General features: G+C 45.4%; 2 protein-coding genes across 4 annotated transcripts in view; one reads left to right on the top strand and one right to left on the bottom strand.

Annotated features, from left to right (window-relative positions):
• Positions 1-446: 446 nt before the first annotated feature.
• On the top strand, positions 447-8,371 carry NR1I2 (nuclear receptor subfamily 1 group I member 2; the record flags this gene model as incomplete). The annotated part of the gene is given in 12 exon segments (XM_079921428.1): positions 447-574; positions 675-715; positions 718-770; positions 772-838; positions 2,044-2,231; positions 3,076-3,106; positions 3,109-3,349; positions 5,391-5,521; positions 5,524-5,532; positions 5,735-5,851; positions 6,214-6,319; positions 7,514-8,371. Coding segments are annotated over 12 exon segments (1,257 nt in total). The 3' UTR covers positions 7,659-8,371.
• Positions 8,372-10,933: 2,562 nt separating this feature from the next.
• GSK3B (glycogen synthase kinase 3 beta) overlaps positions 10,934-25,262 on the bottom strand; it is a 201,696-nt gene continuing 187,367 nt past the window's right edge. For 2 of the 3 annotated variants that reach the window (XM_079923164.1, XM_079923166.1), the window contains one exon: positions 10,934-16,483. In XM_079923164.1, the coding sequence (XP_079779290.1) occupies positions 16,416-16,483 (68 nt within the window). In that variant the 3' untranslated portion in view covers positions 10,934-16,415. Of the gene's footprint in view, positions 16,484-25,212 lie in introns of all 3 variants that reach the window. The other variant, XM_079923167.1, reaches the window with a different exon arrangement.

Here is a 25,262-nt window from a genome sequence, read left to right as displayed (position 1 = left end):
TCTACCCCCTTGTCTCCCTCCTGGCACAGCTGTGCGGGGACGTGTGGGTGCAGTGCGCGCTCACCCCACTATTACGGGCCTCTGAACCTCTCTGTTCGCCTAGGTCCATTAGGAGAATCTGCTTTTCCAAGGGGAAGGCTTTGTCCAGTGAGGTAGAAAGCTTTCCATAGTCTACCCGGTCCTCTGGCTGCCCCTGACCCCCCAGTCCAGAATGGGGACTGGGGAAGGCAGGGAGCTTCTATACTCCTGGGGACAGGTTTCCTCCAGCTCCCTCTTCCAAGAAGGAGAAATCCTGGAAGAGGCCGCCTCCACAGAAACCTGGGGGCGCCTGGGAGTGAGGGGGAAGAGGGCAGGGTGCGGGAAAGACCGAGGCTCGGCCTGGCGCTGAAACATCCCAGAAAGCGGCTCTGGTGCAGGCCCTGTTGGAAGCAGTGCCCACCTCCCGCATGAATGTTGCAGGACAGTCTCCTCCCCCGCTCCCCTCCTCCAGCCGGCTCCGGGGCCCAGCACCCACCGACAGACGCCTGAAGAGCGTCCGCCTGTACCCCTCCTGTGGCCCCGACCCAACTCAGAGGCAAAGGCAGGGCCCACAGAGGGTGTGACTAGTGTCCGTGTCGGGAGGGGACTGGGAGCCAGTGCCCCACGCGGCCTACCTCTTGCTCTTTGTCCTCTAGCAGCACAGCCATGAAACGCAACGCCCAGCTCTGGTGCCCTGTCCAGAAGGCACCTACGAGATCACCCGGAAGACTCGGCGGCAGTGCCGGGCCTGCCGCCTGTCGCCTGCGCAAGTTCCTGGAGAGCGGCTGCAGGAAAGACAGCACAGGCCGCGCAGGCGGGCGTGTGCACGTGAGCCCGAGCAGGCTCAGGCCGCAGGATGTGTGCGGGCGCGTGCGCAGCCGCGGGATGTGTGCAGGCGCGTGCGCAGACGGGCGGGCGTCGGCCTGAGGCCAGCTGCCTCCCAGGGGTGGAGGGGTGGAGCGCGTCTGCGCTCTCTGCTCTGGGAGGCCAGGTTCTCTCTGGCCAGGGTCGTGCCCGCCTCACCCCTCTGTTGCGCTTGTGTGATTCATTTTGTTCCCTTCATAGTTGTTTAAGGCAAATTGGGGGCGGTGAATTGGAGACGGGAAGCTGGAGACGCATGGTGTGCTATGACCCCCCGCCTTCCACCAGCTGCCCAGACCCGGCGTCCTCCGAGGAAATGTGTGCCGCCAGTGACAGGGGGGGTTCTCATTTCCCCTGTCCAGCTTTGGTATAACTGTGCTCCCAGGGACTCTGAGATTAAAGCACATGGGGAAAAGGCTGGAAGCTTCCAGAGCGTATTTCTCTCCATCAGTCACAGAGGGACCTGAGACCCTGGGCAGCCTTTCAGGGGCCAAGTTCCTTGGGCATTTGGGCAGAGATCCTTTCCTGCAGACCAGCAGTCCCTGCCATCCCCTTCCTGCCAGGATCCCCACAGCTTTGCTCTGCACACACAAGTGGGCCCCAGAAATCCATGGAAGACCCTAAGGCTACCGGCTACATAGGAAGTGGCTGGAGTCGATATTTCTTGCTAAGCAGTAGTCCCAGCTCTCTGGGGTCTTGGAGTCCCAGAGATCTTGGGGGCCTCTGAGGAGTCTTGTTGGTACCTGTTCCACCAGAAAAGAATAATCGGGTGCATTTATTGAACAACTATTATGTACCAGGAGCTGTACTAGGCATTTCCTGTGCAGTGTCTGATCCTAGTAGAAGTGTGAGGTGAGCACTGTCACTCCAGATTACCAAGAAGGAAACTGAAGGCAAGAGAGGTTAGGGAGCCTGTCAAGGTCACCACTAGAAAGTGGCAAAACCGTCACTCAAGTCGGTGCCTTAAGATCCAGAAGCCTGAGCAATTCCCATCGCTCCACGAAGTTGTCTTGAACCCGTCCTTCCCCAGGTGTTTCTTCAGAGGAGCCCAGAGTCCTTGAGAGTCTGGAAAAAGGCAGGTTTCTTGTCACGAGCATGTCCCCATCCGCTGCTGCTGCCCGAGCCCCTGCAGGCACCTGAGGCTGCTTCTGGCTATCCCTGCAGTGATCATGTCTGACGTGGCCGTGGAGCAGAAGCGGGCCTTGATCAGGAGGAAGAGGAGAGAACAGATTGGGACTCAGCCCCCTGGAGCCAAGGCTCTGACTGAAGATCAGCGGATGATGATCAGGGAGTTGATAACCGCTCAGGTGAAAACCTCTGATGGCATCTTCACGCGTTTCAAGAATTTCCGGGTATGAGGCTTTAGCGACGGCTCAGCTCCTGCGCTAGCTCCTCAGAACCCCAACCTCATTCCCAGCGGTTCTCAAAGAGTGGCCCCTGGACTTGCAGCAGCAGCAGCATCTGGGAACTTGTAAGAAAGGCAGAATCTCAGATCGTCCCCTATGTCCTGAATCAGAAACTTTGAGATTGGGGCCCAGCAGTCTGTGCCTTGACAAGACCCCTCAGGTGATTCTGACTCATGCTCAGGTCAGGAACTCTGCTCTGTCCTTCCGCAGCAGGTAGAAATTGAGTCTGAGCCATAAATGGACTGATGGACAGCTGAGTTGCCCCAGGGTTGCTGGCGTTCAGGGCTTTATGAGGACAGGGGCAGGACCTGCAGGGGGCATGACATTTGTGAACTGGTTTTACTGAATCAATAAACTCCAGTGATCTCAGCAGTGGTAGCTGTGTCTGATCCCAGTGCCCTCTGCCACCTGTGCTCACAGGTATCTCGGTGACCCGTCCAGCTCAGAGAACTGGTAGCCAGTGGTCTCCAAAGTCTGTTTCTTTCCATATTTAGCTCCCAGATCCTTTTCTCTGAGTTTCCTGAGTGCAAGGTCAGGGATGCTTGGGACACACCCCTGACCAGGCAGGGATGTGAGGGACCATGAATTAATAGATCCACCTGATAGGAGAAGACCAAAAAGAAGGAACAAGTGCTGTGTGTGGAGGTGGGGTGTACACTCCTGCCACCGTGCAGCCACTCAGGGTGCAGCTGTGGCTGTGTCTGCCTGTCCGGGGCCTGTGTCAGAACCTGTTTGGGGGAATATATGCTGTCTCTCCTCTCTTCTCTACCCCTCCCGGCTCATGTCCCAGCTGCCAGAGGTGCTTAGCCGTGTCCACAAGATTCGGAGTCTCTGCAGACTCAGTCAAATGAAGAAGCTGCCAAGTGGTGCAAGATCAGGGAAGATCTACGTTCAGTGAAGGCCTCCCTGCAGCTGCGGGGGGAAGACGGCAGCATCTGGAACTACAAGCCCGCAGCCGACAATAGTGGGAAAGAGATCTCTTCCCTGTTGCCCCACGTGGCTGACACGTCAACCTACGTGTTCAAAGGCATCATCAACTTTGCCAAAGTCATTCTCCATTTCAGGTAGGACCCAGGGGCCGGGTGGATGGTGTGGAAATGAGCAGGAAATGGCCAACAGGTTCAAATGGTCTGGGGTAGATTTCTCTGAATTTGGGGGACGTTGGTGCCAAAAGACCCTCCTTTACCTCTGCCCCCAGGCCACCTGGTCCTGCTGGGGAACGGAGCCCTCGCTGTCTGTATGGCTCATTAGCTTTGTGACTGTGGCCTGCCCTTTGACCTGTGTTTCAGCCTCTTCATCTGCTAGACAGGGGCTAATAATGCCTACCTTGCAGGGCCGTTGTGTGGAATAAGAGAATATCTGGAAGAGCATTCATCACATACACGGTGGATGTTCAGAAAGTAATCCCCCTCCCCGTTTCCCCGCAAAGGGGCAGGAATCACAAGTTGACAGTTCCAGAGCAAAGGAAGAGTTGGAAGGAAAAGGAAGGAAGTCCAGAGGGAGAAGAAGGAAAGGGCCAGGAACAGACGCGGGGTCACTGGCAGTCTGCTGCCCAGAGAAGGCTGAGAGGGAGGACAAGGGGCCGGGATGCCCCAGAGCTAGGCGTGAAGGCAGCAGCCACTGGGCAACCGGGGTGAATGAGAGACCCTGGACCCTTCTGGTGTGGTGGTAACCACAGCCACACAATATGGAGCCTGTCAGGGCTGGAGATGGCACTGGACGTGTCTTCCCTGGGGTCAGCCACTGGCTTTGCCAGGCCTGGGCAGGTGGAGCTGAATCACACATGAGGAGCCCTGATTTCATCCGCAGGCAGAGGGCAGGTTCTCTTCCAGGAGCCCACAGGTTGCCCTGTGGGTGACACGTAGGACTTATTTACTGGGGTGATGGTGGCCACAGGCTGGAGTGGGGTTCAGATTGCGGCAGAGTAGGTCAAGGGAGCAGGGAGAAAGGCCCCCTTCCACGCATAGACCTGGCAGATCCCCACCAACATCTCATGACCCAGACCCTACCACCAGGGTGGGAGGCCACTCATTTCTCATGACAACCAGTTTGGGGTATAGCCACCCCAGGAGGCAGGAGTTGCTCTCACCTTCATTCCACAGATAGAAAACCAAGGTTAAGGCACGTGCGCGGGATCGCAGCTAATCAGAGGGGCCAGCTTTGGAAGCAGAGTACAGCCTCCAGAGCCGGTCCCCTGCCCGGTCCTGGGCTGGGAGCTGGGCGGGGCGGGGGGTGAGGGCAGCGGCGGGGACACACGGAGGGAAAGATCAAGTTCACGGCATTCGTGGCTCAATGCCGTGGATCTAAAAGAAGGGACTGAACTCCTGAGGAGAACAAAGCCAGGCAAAGGTCCTCCTGAAGAGCTCCCTCCTGGGTTTTCAGTTGGAATGCATCCATCAGTGGGGAGATGGGGGCCCCTCTCAGGTTGGGAGGGGTGTCAGTCTAACCGTGAATACTAGAGGCATCCACTGTGGCTGGGCCTGTGCTCAGTGCTACGGGTGGAGCTCAGGGCATCCAGGCTGCCTGGAGAGAAACAGAAGAAACAGCAAATCCCAAACAGACGGCAGGAAGCAAATAGCCCCGCTGCATGGAACTCATGCTGGAGGACTGGCACTTGCAAAAGGACTGCAGTCTGGAAAGACCTCTAGGAGGCACAAGGACAGCTTGGCCCAAAGGACTAGCAGAGTCTACTTAAGTGAAGCTATAGGGGTACTCATTCCAAGTGGGGAAACCGAGGCAGAAAGCAGGAGGCCAGGGACCAGGAGCCAAGGCATCGGCTGTGGGGGTCAGTGGCTGTGCAGGGAGCTGGAGGTGATGGGGCTAGGCTGTAAGGGCCTGGACACCAAGCTACATCAGCAGTGGACAGTCCCTGAAGGTAGCAGGAGACCAGAGGAAGACGGCAGGGAGGAGGAATCTGCTTGCTGGCTTGGGACAGGGAGAGATTGGAGGCAGTTTGAAGGCACCTGCAATAATCCGCAGGGGGAGGAGCCCATCCTCCCTCGCCTCTTCACCACCCTCCCGCCCTGATTCTGGATTATGGGAGGGGGTGCTGGCCTGCGGCAGTTTCCTAGGAAGCGGCATCTCTTCCTTATCCTTTGCTGCCAGGGACCTGCTCATCGAGGACCAGATCTCCCTGCTGAAGGCGGACGCCTTTGAGCTGTGCCAGCTGAGATTCAACACGATGTTCAACGCAGAAACCAGGACCTGGGAGTGTGGTCAGCTGTCCTACTGCCTGGAAACCCTGCAGGTGCCCGAGAGATGCCTGTCTGCCCAGGCAGAGGGTGGGAAACAGCCGTGGAGGGAGGAGAGGAGCCACGCCAGGTTACACGGGTCCTGGGATTGCAGGGCATAAGATTGGGCAATGGGAAAAAAGACCTTGGTGAGGGAAGTCTGGGTCTTGGGTCAGCTTCCTGAGAAGTTTACCCCTCCAGCCTGCACCCACCCTACAGGTGGCTTCCAGCAGCTTCTGCTGGAGCCCGTATTGAAATTCCACTACATGCGGAAGAAACTGCAGCTGCATAAGGAGGAGTATGTGCTGATGCAGGCCATCTCCCTCTTCTCTCCAGGTGATAACCCCACCTGTCGTCCTACCTGGCTTCCCCGTGCCCCTCCCCCACCTCTCCAGGCTTGCTCACACCCCGTCAGCTTCAGCCGAGAGAGGCAAAAGCCCCTCCTTTGCCTTCCCTAGGAAAGGTTCCAACTGATGGCCTCGCGCTCCACTCACTACTCAGCCAGGATGGGGACACTGGCTGTTTTCTCCTAGGGTCAGAGGGGTGATGCAAAGCCCTCTTAGCGCCCCCCTCACTTCCTTGCCTGGGAATTCCTGGCTCTGGAAGGCGGTTGGCAGTTTGTCCCCTCTGGAATGGACCAAGCTTGTCTCGGCCCCCATGGCCTTGCGGGGACCGTACCACCTTCTCCTCCCCACCAGACCGCCCGGGTGTGGGGCAGTGCCGCTTGCTGGACCAGCTGCAGGAGTGGTTCGCCATTACCCTGAAGGCCTACATCAAGTGCAACTGGCCCCGGCCCGCCCACCGGCGAGCAGCAAGCAGAGAGGGTGTGAGGGGGTGTGAGCCCTGCCCCCAGGCCCCCGACTGTTCTGGATCTCTCTGGGGGCGCAGACCACAGCTGCTCCTGGGGCAGCCTCTAATTACCAGGGCTTTGGGACCCTGCTTTGTGACCTCCACTGAGGCCTCCTGCCCAGTCGACCTAGAACAACTACTGTTTATCGAGAAGAGCCAGGCCTGGTGCCAAGCAGTTTTACATGCACATCACCTTTCATCTTGAAAACAGCCCCATGCAGTGGGCGCCATCATATCCTGTAAGGGACTGGGGGCTCCGGGAGACTGACCCGGGTCCCGCCCCAGGCAGGTGGGGTCTGGAGATGGATCCTTGCGGGCCAAGTCTACAGCCCACACCCTTGAGCACTAACTACCTAACCACCTCCCAGGACAAACAACAGATAACGGGGTAGGAGACTCCTTAGTCCTGGTCACAACCCGAAGGAGGAAGGCTGCTCAGGGCTTGACCAGATAGAGGCTACCCCCCGTTCACTGGGCCTCAGCAGCCCTGTGACCTGGTACCATGGTTCCGGGCTGGACGGGGGAAGGCCAGCACTGGGTGTGCTAGTGCGAACATAGAACCTCAAGTCCTTACTTGGCCTCCGCTGCAGCTGGCTTTTGAGCTTGGCCTCCTGAGATGCTGGGGGTGGCCGTGTCTTGCTTTGCTCAGTCCTCCCCTGTACGGAGCCAGGAGGCATCATGGGGAAACTGAGGCACGAGGTGTGTCTCAGACACCAGATCCCAGGCTAGATCCGGGGAGGGACTGCTGCCTGCGGCCCGTGCCTCCACAACTACTCCACCCCATCCTGACCCCCGTCCATTAGCCACGGCAGTGATGTCCCCCCGGAATCACCTATTCACGTGGTGCCTGCAATGCCTGGTTTTCCCACAGATGTCCCTGTGTACAGGGACTCAAGCCCAGAGGAGGAGGTGCGAGTGGGAAGGGTGGGTGCATACCTGCAGGGCCTAGGCTGTTCTGTCCCCTCATCTGCAGGCTGAAAGGGAAGCTTAAGGAATTCAGCCAAGCCTTGTCTCTTGGCTGACCTGTGAGATGAGATGAAAAACTGAGATGAAAACCCTCAAATGTGTTCAATTTCAGAGGGGCCCCAGTGTTGGTGGGTGGGGGCAGGGTGGGCCACACCCCCAACCCTTCCCCTGACTGGCCGGCAGGTTCCTGTTCCTGAAGATCATGGCTCTGCTCACTGAGCTCCGGAGCAACAACGTCCAGCACACCCAGCGGCTGCTGCGCATCCAGGACATTCACTCCTTCGCTACCCCACTCACACAGAAGTTGTTCAGCATCACAAATGGCTGAGCGGCCGCCCCACGGCAGTCAGAGCCAGAGCCCTGGGAGCCAGAGCCACCACTCCTGGGGCCACACAGACAGACACTGACAATGCCGGGCAGGTCCTGCCTCTCCAGGGAACTCACAAAGACAGCCGTGAGGGTGGCAGGCTAGCCTTCCTCAGCCCCCAGCTCAGCCTGGGGAGAGCCAAGCCCTAGAGCCTTACATGAAGAGTATGCTGGCCCCTTGGTCAGGCCTATCGAGAGGCAAGGGCACCCTCCCCTTAGAAAAGGCCCTGGGTCTGGAGATCTAGTATCTTGGTGGGAGAGGGGATAGGGGATACGGTGCCTGGGGCTGGGGCATCTGAGGGTCTATGCCCACACCCAAGTTCGTTAGCTTCTTGGGTATTTTCACTGCTACATCTGCTACCCCTGTCTCCCACTCGCCAGCCGTTCCCAACCCACAGCCTCCTGTCCTGAGTTGCTCCGTGGGTTTCAGGCCTGTGTCCACCAGCAGGTGCATTAGCGTCTGAGGGAGTCTTTTAGAGAGAGGCCAGAAGGCCTGCACCAAATGTCACAAGCTTGTCATTACCTGTCTCTGTGTTTATTCTTCCCTCCTTCTGGGCACCTCATTCTGTGTCTCTGCATCCATTAAAACACATCATTAAGCACCAACAATGTGCAACCCGCTGTGGGGAATACATGCTGACTGACATGGATCCTGACCTCGAAGGGGTTATACACGTGTGTGACTTGGTGCAGGTTTGCTTCACAACCGACCTGGGGCTGGGTGGCTCCTGAGGCTGGAACGCCGAAGGCTCTGTGACGAGGCTGTACTGACAGCACTTAATAAATGTGTTCCTGTTTACACACCTGTTTGCAGAGCTGAAGAGTATGAAAGTGTCTGCTTTGTTTGTAACCACTTTGAGTAAAAATGTTGCTGCATTTTTCGAAAATTACATTTCAACTAACTTTACATAGGGCATCACACACCTAAGAACCAGGCTTAGCAAATATGATCCTGTGGTTAACGTCAAATCAAGGCAAGAGGACTTCAATAATTAACTTATGGCTAGATTTAAGCCTTTTTTGGCCTTTCTTTCTGGGGGAAAAAAAGAAATGTGGGTGGTGAAATAGAGATATTATATATTTGTATATATTTCTAAATTTTTATTTTACTATTGCCCTTTACATATCTGAAGACTGTTGGTGTGAGAACATAAAAATGCATTATTTGAGCTTCCCTGGTGGCGCAGTGGTTAAAAATCTGCCTGCCAATGCAGGGGACACGGGTTCGAGCCCTGGTCTGGGAAGATCCCACATGCCGTGGAGTGACTAAGCCTGTGTGCCACAATTACTGAGCCCGTGTGCTGCAACTACTGAAGCCTGTGCGCCTAGAGCCCGTGCTCCGCAACAAGAGAAGCCACCGCAATGAGAAGCCCGCGCACCACAGCAAAGAGTAGCCCCCCCGCTTGCTGCAACTAGAGAAAGCCCGTGCACAGCAACGAAGACCCAACGGAGCCATAAATAAATAAATAAATAAATTTATTTTGAAAAAATGCATTATTTAACTTGGTTTGCTCATAATTATTCTATATAAAAATTTAAAATGAATGATTTAAAATGTAGTAATTAATTTTAAATGGTTAATATTTTGATGCAAATGAAGCTACAAGTTAACTGAATTTTAAGAAACAGATACTGGCTTAGCTTTTACCATTTTACAGGAAGGCCAAACTTGGAGAACATAAATCATTGAGACTATAAATCAAAGGAAACAAACATATTCTCTGCCATCCCTCCAGCCTCTTCTGCATCAAGGGGACACAGAACGCACTCATTTTTAGAAAAGAAACTGAGGGGAAAGGAGCTCCTCTTTCCAAACACAATGAATGCAGATTTTGCCCCCAGCAATTGTGTCTAATTATACTCACTTGGAAATATAAATGTCATTTAACTGTATTCATATATACATCTCTTCTTTCCCACTGAAATAATTTTGAGTGTGCTATTCACTCAAGAGCCTGAAATGGTTGTTAAACGTAGACTACGATAAGGTGAGAGCAAGGTGAGATTAAGGTGGGATGTAGAGTAAACTCGCATCTCCCAGTATTGATTGTAAAAACACCTGGGCAGTTTCACAAACATTGAATTGATATGTACATATGAATTACATATATTATAAAAACTAAGTGCAGTCCAAGCGCAGTTAAGATACAACGTTAGATGCACCAGAGAGCTCACACTGGATACTTCCTTTCAGCAGCTTTGTGCATCTCGTTTTTAGGGCTAGGAGCCAGATTCAACTTTCCTACTCTCAAACATTTGAATTTCCCTATACTCCCTTCCCTGAGCCCTTGAGCAGTTGAACCAAATGTCAGTTTCTAGGCATCCCTGTGGCCCCCATTCTTTTCCTAGGTCTTGCTTCAGTCAGGTGAGGATGGAGTCAGTCTCCAAAGCTCAGGAGAAAAGCCCCTTACTGCTTACCTTCTGGCTGCCCTGTTAGAGCCCTCCGCCACCAGTCTCTACCTGGCCCGGACTTTAAGGATCGTTAAAGCCTTGACATCAACAACTCTTGTGGGAAGGCCCAGGGTGTCCTCTCCTTTCTGGAGAAAAGAGGATGTAAAGAGAAACATACATTGAATGGACCATCCCTTCCCAGCTTCTGACAACTTGTGGGCCTCATCATGCCATCTTCTACAACTGTTTTAGTTTTCCCCTTAACTGCAGCTCTCCTAGACCTGAAGGTGCTAGTGGGTGGGCGAAGTATTTTTGCACCTGAGAGAGGGGTGACAGCCCCATCACTTTTGTTCCCTTCCTTTCACAGACTTCTCCATGAAGGGGAGCTGCAACCTGAGCGCTCCCTTTCCTAACTACACTTCTAGAGCACCTTCTCAACTGGCATCCAGCCTCACCGCTCTCCTGAGACATGATCCCGAAGGACTGGTTCGTCACAACATTTTGGAAGACCTTAGAAATGAACGACGCAGTCTTTCAGGAGTTTTTAAGTTAAAAAGATATCTTGTTCAATCCCAATTCAAATATGGCAGGAAATAAGATAGTAGTATATCCCAAACAAACGCACTTCAATGCCATCAGGAGACCCATCCCACAAGTGACATCTTGCATATTTGTGCTGATCCCCACCCTTCCCCCCAAATCCCCGCAACTGGTAAACATGTTAAACTAGTTTACAAATATTAGCTAAGCACACCACCACAATAAGAAGTAAATAAAGAGGACCAGACTTTATCCAATATAAATTTGTTTTTATTGAAGCAGCAGTCACATGACTTTATATCTAGCCTTTAGATTAGGCCTGACAGAGTGAGCCAGCCCTAAAAAAAATGATGTTTCTTTTTGCACTAAGAGACATAACATGTTTACATACATCATCCAGTATTGGAAATGAGCAGACTCAAACACGTGTTGGTTACCTGGGAGGTACAGCCCCACTGTTTGTGGTGTTCATATAATTCACAGATACTCCCAAAGACCATTACTAATGGGATGAAAGTTAAAAGAAAATACAGCTACACCAAACCATGAACACAGTAATCAGACAGCAGCTTATACACATTTTAAAAATTCGTCCCTTTCAGGGATGTATTCTTTCTTTTCAAAGCAGTGTCTGCAAAACTTCCTCTACATCAAAGCCAAAGGTTTCCAAGATGGAAGCTGCACCTGTTGGGGCTATACAATGGAATCAGATCATTTGAAAGAAGAACTAGTGTTCACATCTTGATTTTTATAACAAAGATTCATGTTTCTCTAATTGGAGGAACGAAGTGGTGATGTGACTACATATTGCAGTGGCAGAATAGGTAGGGTGAAGAAAAGAAGGTTGGGTACTGAAATAAAGACCACACACTTGTGAATTTTAATTTCATTTCCAGGCTAACCTACTTTTTATTTAATGCAAATTACAGTACCAGTTAACTATTTCCAAACCAAGTCACATAGAACGAAATGTATTTACAAGGGAATGGGGAAAGGGAAAAAAAACATTGAGCATACTTTTCACAAAAAAGTTTATATTTAAAATGAAAAAAAAAAATCAGTCACAGAGGCATTCAAGTAGTAATAATGTTATACAGATTTTGCTTTTCCTTTATATCAAGACAGATTTGCACAAGTGTTTGCAATAGTTTGTATACAACCCACAGTCCTTTATATATATATATATATATATAATAAATTTTGTTTTTTAGATTTGATTTTAAGATGGAAGTGGTCACGCTAATTGGTATGTGTACAGGCCCAAGTGATCCATCGGCAACACATTTATGAATGCAAATTTTACAGGCAAGCACATTTTCATACATCTATCTGTATCTGCCTGTAGACAGATATAGTAAGAAAAAAAACTTAAAAATTAACACAAGGAAGTCTACTTTGTCAAGCTAACCCCTTATGTACTGGTTGTCATTTTGCTTTTATTGCAGAGGTGCAAAACGGAGCAACAAACTTGAATAAAATGTCATAACCCTTGTGAAAATAATCCAAACCCCAGGGATTACTTTCAAAGCCTCTCAAACATAGACCTTAGTCTGGGACTCTACTCTGCTTCTAGTTGTTTCTCTTACTTTCAGTGGCTCAGGTTTCTATTAGAAAAGACAGATTTTATTGTAAAGCATGCTTAGTTTATTTTTCTGTATAGGGGAGAAAGTGTTCGACTCTGTGATTAGATGATCACTAACATGAACAAGAAGAATCAGATACAATTTTGGTTTAAAACAAAGAAAAATCCCCAAACTTCTGGGAATCTGGCACTGGCCAAACTTCCTTTGGAAGATTCCAAAGTTAAATCCCTTAAAAAGGAAAGGGAAAAAGAAATGAAATGCCAGTGTCTTTATATCCACAGGGATAGAGAATACAATAGTCCTCTCAGAAACCTTTGCATTGGTGCAGACAAGATGACTGGTTAGGCAGGCTTTGTTAAAACACAAATCAAAAATACGTGTCTAAAAATTAAGAGGACTTAAAAAAAAAAGGACACAGCACGTTGCTGGAAAGAAGGTGCAGTCTTCTGCCTTGCTGGAATGAACACGTGATATTTCAAAAATAGCAACCTTTGGTTTGGTAAAGTTTTTTTTATTCTACTCAAGACATATGGAGTACTTGGAGGCAAAACAAATTTGATTTTTTTTCTTTCGAAAAAGGCCTTCATGATGTGCACACAGTAAGAATTAAACTGATTTTTTTCAAAGATAAATTAAAATGACATTTCATTGAACAGGGGTAGAGGTGGCAGGAGGGAGGAAAGTTCCCTTGCGAAAACAACAGTCCTCATCATGCGGGCAGCAATTGTGCAGCAGCCACTAGGAATTGCACCACAGCATTTTAGACCACTCATGTATCAAAACTGATACATTAAGAAACTTTGATTCATAAATCTAATTCTCTCTCTATTTCTTTCTCTCATTTGGGAGGGAAGTAGACAAGGAGGAGAGAGAGAGAGAGGGTGGAAGTCTCCCAGAATCTGCTGTTTGTAAGACCCATGGTTAGGGTTTGGGGACAGAGACGAGCAAAATCTAATCTATTCAATATCCTCCAGCTCTAGGGCTCCCTGGCACTACACTAAGTCCCTGGATGGACCGAGTGAAATGAAACTGGTCACTGCAACTGAGGAGGAAACAGATGTTCAGAACCAAATCAAAGGCAGGGCTTAAATGAAATGAGATTATGAACATGGTTTCCTCTTTCCACTCCTGAGCATGGTATCACTGAAATTAACTGTGGAAGGGGCAAAGATAATGTGTTATGAGTGAGCTATTATTTCAAAGGGAAAGGGGCGGGACAGGGAGACATGGATAGAGAAACCAATTAAAACTTCCAAAATGAAAAACAAAAAAACAAACACATGGAAGCGAAGGCACTCCAAACTATATAGATACACTATACATTGCTAGAGTTATTGTTACAATAATACAGGCCGGTACCTACTGTACAGAGTTAAAACTATATGGCTTTAAAAAGCTCGTCTACAATTTGTCTGATTATTAAACAGAATCACTGCCCTGAACAGTAACTTTTTGCTCATTAATAACAGTTCCTGGGTCCACATATTTACATACAAAACAATAAAACTTAAATTTAAAAACATTGAAAGAAAATATAATGTACAAGCTTGAATTTGGTGAGGAGCTTTTTATTATTATTATTATTTACAAAAAGATATTCAGAGACCTGGATCTCACTTGTATAAAAGAGTTCTGTGATCCCGCCATGATCCTTGAGAAAGAAAAATCATGCACCTCAGCCCTCACACACACACACACACACACACACACACACACACACACACACACACACACACACACACAATAAAATAAGAGAAAAGCATCTGACTTTTCTCTCTTCTTCTCTTACCCCATTTGTGGGGGGAAAGTGTTTCCTAAAACAAGCACAGATTTTTATGGACTCTAGCAAGTATACCAAGTCCAGAGTAGTGTCTGTGTCCAAATGTTTGGCTGGGCAGTTTGGTCTGAAAGTAGGTCCATTCCTTTGTCACAGACCTGCTGTCCAGCTTCTTTATAAATCTTTTCTGAAAATGGTCTATCAAAGCCATTCCCTTTAGGAATTATGCTGCCAAATACTTTGATTCAGACTTCTTTCAAATCTTAATTTGCTCTCGGAAGCTCATGATGCAAAGTAAAATTCAATTTGATTTGGTTTGACTGAGTGTGTTTCCCTTCTCATGAACTCTGATATAACCAGAGGCTTGAGAAACGCTTCTGTGGCTTAAGAGCTTAGCCAGACAGTGAGTGAAAACTAAGATGGCTCACCGTTGTCTCTCTGGGTACTGGTTCATGTTAGCAGGCAGTACGACTCTCTTGGAGAGTCACACACACTTTGTTAAGAAGCAGGACAGGGTGCCGGGACCTGCATGAGGGCTGCCGAGACACTCTACTTCCAAATCACCTGGAGGGCGAGACCCCTAACATGTCCTAAGGTGGCAACAAGGAGGGTGAAGGGAGGTTACACACAATCTGGGGCTCAGCTCTGCAGCCCTACAGTTATCAGCTAACCTTGGAAGGTGTATGGGGAAGGAAGGAAGGTAGGCGGGAAAGGCGGCCATCACTCAAGTGATCTTTAAATGTAAAGTACAACTGATTGTGCCTTAAAGATTCATTAGGTCAAGTAATGGCCCATAAGCACCAAGGTGACTAAGGTTCATTTTAGAGTATATAAGGCCCGCATAGATGTCAACCTTAAACATATAAACCAAACTAGTTGTGAAAACCTATTTCCTCACTGCCAACATAATCCTTCAATTCTCCTTGCTTTCCAAGGAATATTGCTTTTTCTTCAAAAACAGAGACTGATTCTTACACTGTTCACTGATTATACAAAGAATAACAGAAACAAAAATTCTTAACTGGGTTTGGGGGGAAACATTCTTCTCATGCTTCAACCAGTCAATTTTGATACTGTGGACAAAAACAAACAAACAAACAAACAAAAAACCCAAAACTAAAGGCAGTATTGAATCTATGTATATAACATATATACACACATTTATATAATCAGCTTTCCTATAAAGTCAGCAGGTACAAGTGACTGTTTGTATCATTTTGATGTGTAGTTTTTAATATTCCTACCATCTAAAATTATAATGGTCTATCTCACATGCATCAATAAATAAAATTTAAAAAGCATGAGGTTAAAAAGGCTGAAATTAAATACAGATTCTAGATTTGGATTTAAAATCAGAACTATATGCAGAATGTGGCACTTTCTGCAAGCTCATTTTGCAATTAAAAAATATGAAAAATAAGCCAGTAGACTGTTACAGTTCACATTATTTAACTGTGATGTCCTCTCAAGTGTATCTTTCCAAGGGAAGCAACTTTAGAAAAAATCTGGACAAATTCATCCAGTGGTGAGACCTGCCCCTGGCCTGTCCCCTTCCTCCAGGTTCATTAGCTTTTGACCTCTGCAGTCAGAGGGGCCAGCTCAGCACCCTTTTTAGTCTCCTCCTAGGTCACTAGATTAAAACTGTACTAAGATTTATAGAGAACCTTTGGTCAGGCAAACAAAGATCCACACACAGAGCACACACGCTCCTCCTTTGACAGCTTCCTACGTAAGTTTCTTCACCACTAGCACTGATTAAGAGCAAAATAAAACCTTGACAAATCAATTAAGAATTTTCCCCTTATAGATTCAAACTTTATTGACCTCCAGGGTTACAAATGACACACATTTCCTTTTTTGTCTGCCACACCTGCCATCAACATGCCAAAGGCATGTCTTCAAGTACCCGAGGATATGGATTAATTTTACAAGTGACATTTAAGTCCCCATTGAGTTACACCTGCTAAGCTCCCAACCAATTTCAAGCTGTGCACTATACCCAAGTCTTACACTTGACTTTAAAAGAAAACAAAGTTCAAAAAAACTTCCGCACAGAACAAAGTTTTCTTCTTTTGTGGAAGGGGCATGAGGCAGGAGTCCTGTTTTTAAAGTATACAACAGCAGACTTTTGATAAAAAAAAGATTGTCGTGGGAGAGAGACTGTGTGTTCTAGTGCCCCGCTTTCCCCTCCCCACGACCCCTCCCAACCCCTGGGTCTCCCTCAAAGTGAGAATACAATGAAATTGGTTTGTATTTATAGATATTTTACAAGGTTAAATAAGAACAACAATAATAATAAAAAAATTGAACACTAAAATGAACAGGTTTTTTTTCTCTTTTTAATTTTCTTTCCAAATGTGACCAGTGTTGCTGAGTGACACTCAAGTAACTGGTGGTTTTTCCTGTGCAGCTGGCTGCTCGGGACTGTTCAGGTGGAGTTGGAAGCTGATGCGGAAGCGGCGTTATTGGTCTGTCCACGGTCTCCAGCATTAGCATCTGCAAATCAAAAGCCCCAAGAGAGAGCATGAACAATGCTGTAACACCCCAGAGAGAAAAGTACGTGGCCTCAACTGCAGGCTGAGAGCTATATCTGGAACGTTGTTTTGAATATGGCCAATACTACGAAATCTGAATTTTCTTCTGCTTAGAGTTAAGTATGTGCGTTGGCCAGGTCTTGGTACAGAGAAGACGGTATCTTTCAGTAAGTTACAGACTCAGGGAGCCAGAGACCATTTCTGTCAAAGCTCTTGCCACAGCTGGGATTAGCAGAGCATGAATACTCAGCTGGACTCTAGCTCACTTGAAAATAAGTGGACAGTGTACAGCTGTGAAAACTTGCTAAAAATTCTGAATGGTGCTACACTATGCCATCTGCTTGAGTGGGTGAATGAGTGGGGCAGTGAAAGTAATATGGGTCAGTGGTGATGGGAGAAGCACCAAGCATAAATCAAACTCAGCTGCTTGCTTTCTAGGTACAGTCCCCCTTCGTTATTCATACAAATGGAAGACACAACCAGCAAAAAGGAAATTTCAGCCATTGTAGTACCAATTCCCTTATTCAATTCAATAAAGCATCTTATAGTCAAATGTCTTAGCACTTGAGCTTACTTTACCTAATCCTTTAAAAATACATATAACTTTACAACTAACTTGAACCCCTGCCCCCCCCACTCACACTTTTTAAGGTCCATTATTATTTCACAGCCTCCATTAACATTTACACAGACATTTAACTGTGTCCAGACTGGCTCTCCATCTCCGGTAGGCAAGATACTACTGTTTCAGTGGCTTGTCAAGTGGCATCCCTGTCATCACACACGTGACTGGGAATATACTGCTAGGCAAATTTTCTCTCAAAAACTTCACACTAAGCCCTGAGCAAGAAGGGAGGTGGCTTGACTGAGATGGGCAACTTCCAAGAGCCATCGCCCTAGAAGCCATCGCCCTTGGCTATCAAGGCTAGGGACACCAAAAAACAAGACTCAGAAGTTTTGTCTCTCTCTCAAGACTGCAGCTCTCCTGTATCCTATGTTGAGTAGAGTAAATGTTATGGTTGAAGGCAACATTTGGTCTTTGGATCTTTCTACTTTGAATTTTTTAATTGAGCAAGAAACAAAAGACCCCAAGGATACACAGCAACTGTAGCTTAAGGAACTCTTAAGGATTAGCTATTCAGTTTATCATTTTGATAGCCACTCTTTAAAAACTATACTTCCTTCCTAAATTCCCATTGTTCCTCAAAACAATCTACCCTTATATACATTTAACTCAGCCTTTGGGGAAAAAATGTTTATATCTCTTAATAAGAATGGTTGTGTTTAATTCATTTTACTTCCTTCAAAACATCTATAGCACTATTTTCATGAAAATAAGCACAGACATTATGACATCAGGATCCACACGTTAGTTTCATATTGCCCATGGCATGGCATCATGCTAACTTATCTGCATGGCACATGGACAGGTGGCAAGAGAGGGTATATGATATATAGCATATAACCTAGTCTCCAAAGGCAGGCAAACAGCCCTTCCCAATAATCAGTCAGTAATTGTACTAATACCTCATTCATTAACTCTTGGTTTTTCCTGGATATGCCCTACTTAGCAGGAGTTTTATTCTCAATGATCATCCAAATTCTGTGCATCAATAACCTAACATCAATTCCTATCCAGGCCACAGGTTCCTATAAGGCTTTCTCAGGAAAAATGTTCATTTTCATAATTTAGGGACAGGCTACATTAAAAACAACACTCCTGAGAAAGCCTGGAAGGCACAGAGATATTTCAGAATTATAATGCTCCTCACAAACCCATGCTTATTATTGCAGCATTTCTCATGTTTTGGATGACACTCAGAACCTGCATGATTATCATCAAACAGCACTTTCCTCTCATTTTCAACATGTGAAGATGACAGGTAAAACTGTCACATTCTGGTCTTCCTCAGGACTTAAGAGATCAGCACACATACCAGCAGTGTTAGCAGCTCTGGCTATAGCAGCCATTAGCTATTGGCAAACATTCACCAAGGCTCCTCTACATTGCCAGCCCATTACATTAATTTACTCTTTGGCAATATCTTATTTAGCTACTAATCTGCTATTGTCCTTTCAGCGGCTATTACCTATGAGCTTATGACATTCCCAAAACTAGTCTTCCCTTCCTTGGATAAATTCAAAGGCTGCTTGTATGATCATAATAAAAAGCATAAGTCTTTTAAGTGGGCATATAACCAGAAACAAAATCACGTTCTGAATAATAAAAAACATTCATATTCCTCAGGTTTGTAATTTAATGATCTCTTATTTTTCTTTGAATTATTTCCAAATCACCTAATGAGTAAAATTTTAACAGCTAATTATTTTGATTACAATTATCCTTGATATCACAGGATAATATAGTCACAGCACTGGACTCATTCATCAAAAACAAACAAAAACCCTATGCCCTGTGCAATGAACTCTACTTAAAATCAAATTATACATGTCTTTCCTGAGAAAGGAGAGTTCTCCGCTTTTCAGAGGGAGACAAAGCACAGGGAGGAGAAAAGCAAAACAAACAAACGTGACTCTCCATAAACTCAATAGTAGCTCCAACAGACTGCCTGGTTTGCTAAATGAGCAAAACTATGTTTTTAAAGTTCTTCTTGGTACATGCTTATTTTGATCTCACTGTCAAGTCTGTAAATTTATTTTACAGAGTTGAATCTGAATATGGACCCTCTATAATAAAAATGTTCATTAATTTAAAATTCTGATAAACTGTCACTAGACTTAGATGTTTACTGCAATTTCTGTAACTTTTCTTCTCAAGCATTTAAAACAGTAACTTTTTTTTGACATTCTTTTTTTTAAATATTCTTTTCCGTTACAGTTTATCAGACCGGATATTGAATACACTTCCCTGTGCTATATAGTAGGACCTTGTTGTTTATCCACTCTATATGTAATAGTTTGCATCTGCTAATCCCAAACTCCCAGCCCATCCCCCCCAACACCCCTCCCCATTGGTAACCACAAGTCTGTTCTCTATGTCTAAACAGTAACTCTTTAAAAGCAGCAAAGCTCATTTTGCCTCTCCTTCATTCCCTTCCCTTTACATATGTACTGGTAAAAGTGATGCAACCTGGCATTATGATTTAAACTAAGATCTTTTGATTATAAAGGATCCAACTATGAAGAGTCAAAGATTGACTATATAGTCTCTTGTTTTCAGTCTTGAGATGCTCTTCTGAAGTTCACAGTGATATATCTTCCTTAAATCTAATCCAATTTCACAAAGTTGTACAACTTAATAACTGTGTGATTTTGGAACAAGTTATTTAACCTCTCTACCCTCAATTTCCCCATCTGTAAAATGGTGATAATACCACCCATCTATGTAATAAGGCCTAAGAAGTGCTTAGTAATTGTCCAGTAAATGGAAAGGTAAAAGAGACACCTAGAAATACAGAGATGTATAGTTTAGTGTGACTGCAATAACCACCATCACCACCACAGTAAGTATCAGTGGTAGCAGCTGTTGACATCTGGGTGCTTACCAATGTGCTAGACATCATACTAAGTATGTTGCAAGCATGTCATTTAGCCTACAAAGCAAGAAACAGGTACAATTATTGCACCCATTTTGCAAATGGGAAAAAATGGATGCACAAAGCGATGAGATAATGTGTCTAAGGTCACAGAGCTAACAAGTGGAGAGCTGAGCACAGAGGGAACAGAGGAAGAATATGATTACCTTTATGCCTATAGGAAACAAGCAGAAAAGATTTCCTAGCAAAGGGAGAAGAGAGGACTTTCATTCAGGCCTAACCTCTACATAATCCAGTGTGATTTCCAGAAGTCTATTTCTATTAACTAAAGAGTTACTACATTAAAACAGGTGAATTTATAATATGAAGAATTAAGAGGATGGCTATTTTATTATCTAATTTTCAAACAGTCTCTATGGGGTATACAGAGATACAAGTGTTTTGGAAACAACTATAGAGCTGATATTTCACTGACTTCCAACATTCCTAGAAACCAATGCTCATTACCACCCCTCTGATACTGCTGCACAATAAACCAACTAACTAACAAACCAAACGAAGGATAGACTTGAGGGAGAAAGGAGAGAATAATCAGTTTTGGGGGAGGAAGGTATAAGACCATTCTTTTACATTGTGGTAGCCACCCTCGAAGATGACTTCAATGAGTCATGCACCTCTTGATGTCCATGCCCTCATGCAGTCCCCTCCCCCAGTAAATAGGGATGACCTGTGTAACCAACAGGATATTGCAGAAATAATGGTGCGTGACTTACAAAGTTAGGACGTAAAAGACACTGTGACTTCCACCTTCTCCTCCTTGGATTGCTTGGCCTAGGGGAAGCCAGCTGTCACAATGTGAGACACTCAAGTAGCACTACGGAAAGGTCCACGTGGTGAGGGACTGGGCCTTCTGCATACAGCCAGCTCAGAGTCACTAACCACACGAATGAGCCATCATGGAAGTACAGCTTCCAGCCCCAGGCAACCAGCCTTCAGATGTCTGAAGCCCTGGCTGACATTTTGGCTACAACCTCATGAGAAATCCTGACCGAGAATTATACAGTTAGGCTGCTTCTGAATTTCTGACCCATGAAAACTGTGTGAGATACTAAATGTTTATTCTTTTTTTTTAATGTCTTTTTTGTCTTTTATTCGTTTTTAAAAATTTATTTATTTTTTTACTTTTGGGTCTTCGTAGCTGCATGCGGGCTTTCTCTAGTTGTGGCGAGCAGGGGCTACTCTTCGTTGCAGGCTTCTCACTGCAGTGGCTTCTCTTGTTGTGGAGCACGGGCTCTAGGTGCTCAGGCTTCAGTAGCTGTGGCTCGCGGGCTCTAGAGCACAGGCTCAGTAGTTGTGGCGCACGGGCTTAGTTGCTCCGTGGCATGTGGGATCTTCCCGGCCCAGGGCTTGAACCCGTGTCCCCGGCATTGGCAGGCGGATTCTTAACCACTGTGCCACCAGAGAAGCCCGAAATGTTTACTCTTAAGCTGCTAAATTTTGGGGTCTCTTGATACACAGCAATAGATAACTAATGCATACATATAGGTCAAATAACTTAAATGCCAGTTAGGGTCTGTGTTCACAAGCCCATGAACCAAGTCCCTCTACAAAATTAGGTATGCTCCTAATAAACTGTACAAGCAAGAAAGATTGCATCAGATGTTCAACTGTTTTTTCCCTAATGCTGAGAAGAGTCTATGGTTCTATGACTTTTGTATTGGATATGGCAAAGGGAATTTGTGCATGTACTGTATTGAGACCAATTTTACTCTGTGTGACTTCAGATGTAAAAATGACAAGTTGGGCAATCCCATAGTGAAACTAAGGGTGAAGCTCTAAGGTATTAGGTTCCCAACAGAGTCCACCAGGCTGCGATTTTTGTCCTAAATTTTTATGTACAAAATTCCATACCTGATACATATATTTTTCAGGAGAGGATTCACAGTTTTATTCTCAGATTCTCAAAGATCTGTAAGAGTTGCTACATAATCGAGTCATGGATTTGATGGGCAGCTGTCTCAATTCCGAGGAAACTGCATCATCTAGCTGCTCAGGCGGTCAACCAAAAGTTCTTACCTCGATTCTTCACTCCCCCACCCCCGCCAATGCATCAGCAAGTCCTGTCCATTCTCCCTCCAAATGTGTCTGATCAATGTGTAAATGGGGAGGGGAAGGAGAGTGAATGGAAGGTCCCACATTTACAAACTGTCACCAAAAGGTTTAAATAGAAAAGCAGAAAACAAAGGAACAGGTCAGGAGGAAAGGACAGAGAATAAACAAAGGAGCTGGGGTTCCTAAGACTCTGCTCAGTATCCCAGAACTATGGGTCTATAAAAGTTAAAACCTTCTAATTGATACAAGTGTTCATTGTCTGGCTCAACAGCAATAATGGAAATGTTTTATCTGCACTCTCTAATAGGATGACTGCTAGCTACATATGGTTATTTAAATTTAATTGAAATTAAATAAAAATAAAAATGTAGTTCCTTATTTACCCTAAACACGTTTTCAGATTCTCAAAAGCTATAAAATCATTATTGGCATATTAGTAGAAGAGCGTATTTCAGATATATCAAATCATTTTTGTGCTTTACATGTACTTTACAAGTATACTTGGGAACTTTAAGTATACTTTTATTTCCTTATTTCCTTTATTATGCTCTCCCAAGCCTATATTATGTATTTCTATTCGCCAGCTATCCTGCTTTTATAGCAAGTTAGAAATGTCTCATGACAGGTCAACTCCTCTAAAAGATAAAGTTTTGGAGGCCTGGGCCACGCTGTTTGTACTGTGTAGCTAACTCAGGATGTTGCTATTCAAGCTGTTCCAAGTGGAAATGCCTCTACTATAAAACTATGTCTCAGACATTCATGTTATTAACTGACACATGAACAAACAACACATGAACCATTACTCACAGAGAAGTAAAGGTATACCCCAAAGTTACATTTAAACCGAAATCATAATCCACACTAATGAAATCAAAGTAGTATCAGTATTAAGGAAAAGGATTCAATTTTCACTTTTCTCTTTATACTGTGTACTATGATTTTGACAATTTTGTGTGTGTCATAATGAGGGAGAGGGAGGGGAACCACTCCTTAGCAAAGCACCATCACCTCTCATGTCATATTATTCCAAGGAAAAGGCGTGGCACAAGACTCCATGGTGGCTTCAGTCATTTAAAAAATAGAACTGAAATTCAGGTGCTAGTGAGCCAATCAATCCAGCAGCAAACCTGGAGGGCTTATCAACAACACTGTTTATACTTGATCTGCCAGCAGTAGAGGTCTTAGCTGCTGTGAGTTCAGGGGCAGAGCACATTTCAATTAAGAGGCTTGGTTGTTCAGGGTAAAAAAACTGAAGGCCATGGGGACACAGGATATATTTTCATCTTTTAAGTTAAAAGACTTAGCTTAGGAACAAAGAATAAAAAAAGGCATATGAATATAAACAGGTAACTTCAGGTAAGGAACTGAGGAACACCTGAAGAATACCCAGAAGAATGTCTTATAGGACACTCACCAACTTAATCAAGAAGGTTTTATTACATTACTTTTGGAGGAAGAAGGAAAAACCCAGGTAAAATTTTTGACTTAATAGGAAAGAACATGTTTTACATAAAAAGAAGCAATTTCCTAGAAGTGATACTTAGCACTGCTCTGGTGAAAATAATGACAAAGATGGTTTGACTTTAGATACCTATACGCAAACTCACTATGTGAACTTGAAATTCTAACAGAGGGTAGATATAGTCTCATCGGTGTCAGTGAATTTGTCAAACTGGCACATATGGATGGAAGTCTGTATTTCAAACACAGAGCCAATAGGAGGAAATGGGTATAGCACTGTACCTACACCCATCTTTTTCATCTGCTAAGTTGGTAATGCATAAAAATACACGTGTGCACATGCACTTTGCACCTCCCCCACCCCACTCTGGGCTGGCTAGTGTTGAAGTAACAGAGAAGTGAAAAAATATGTGCATTACCACTGTAGACTGGGACAAACTTTCTGGAAGGCAATTTGACAATTTGACAAAAAAAAACTTCCTTATATCTTTTGACTCAGGAATTCTTCTAAAAACTGGGACACAACCCAAATGTCCAAGAATAAGGAATTAGTTAAAGAAATTATGGTACAGGCTTAGAATACTGCTTGAATACTAAAGTCATGTACTCCCCTTCCCCCAAATAGCATAAGTCCATTAAAAAAATGGGACAGAGTTATCTCTGTCCACTGATAACTAGACTAAAATATATTAAATAGTGTTACCTTTGATTTTCTTTGGAAGTGAGAATATGGAGAGTCTTATTTTCTAAAATAATTATATACTGTATTTTTAATAGAGAAAAATCCTTGGGTTTTTTAAAAAAGTTATATATTTTTATAAAATTCCACATACATTTAGGTTAAGACAAAGAGAAAATAGACAGGAAAGAGTTTGGAAGATGAACACCTGAGGGCAACACTGTGGGTTCTGCAGCTAGACAGGGTATGGGTGCAGTTTTCCCAGAGCACACTATACAAGTGCCACAGAGGAAAAGGGTAATCATACTTGGGGGTTGCGGGGGGATAAAGGGATGGTAACCATCATTTTAGGAAAGTAAGTATTTGATACACTGACTTAATTTAACATGTTATTTTTCAAAATCAGTGGAAACAAACAATGGGAGAAATTACTCTGGGTTTAATTCTGCCCAGCTAGAAAAAATTGTCTGGTGATGTAGAAGGTGACAGGGTGACAGAAATTCTGGGGTAAAAATAACTGTAATAGTAAGAAAAAGGGATCACTAGCCCTGGCTAAACTGAAACATGACTTTAGCAAAATGCATTTCAAAAAGTTCAGGAAACAAATAGGTATGATTTTGTAGTTACAGTCTTCAAAAGGGGTTAATAACTGACAAGAAATAGAAAATTATGAAAATCAAAATTCTGACCAACCAAACAATTGCACATACTCTCAATGCAAAATAAAAGGAGAAGAACCAAAGAAACCAACTAAAAGGGTTTTCTTTGATGGGCTCATAATTTAAAAAGTAGGGCACACATCCCAGGAAGAATAGAAAATAAAAATGTGCACTTGTCAGAACAGGCCAGATTTGGTTTAAATGAGGTAACAGCAAAGGGTTTCAAAGCAAGATCAAAAAACATTAAGCCCCCTGACCAGGTAAAAAGACAGAGAAGACAGACCTTGTCCAACTCTTATCATGATTCCCTTTTCTGTTAGAAGGGTTTTCAAC

Source organism: Stenella coeruleoalba (assembly GCF_951394435.1).
Source record: "Stenella coeruleoalba genome assembly, chromosome: 5".
NCBI classification, from domain to species: Eukaryota; Metazoa; Chordata; class Mammalia; order Artiodactyla; family Delphinidae; genus Stenella; species Stenella coeruleoalba.
Note: the sequence above shows the minus strand (reverse complement) of the source record. Positions and strands in the feature narration are given on the sequence as shown.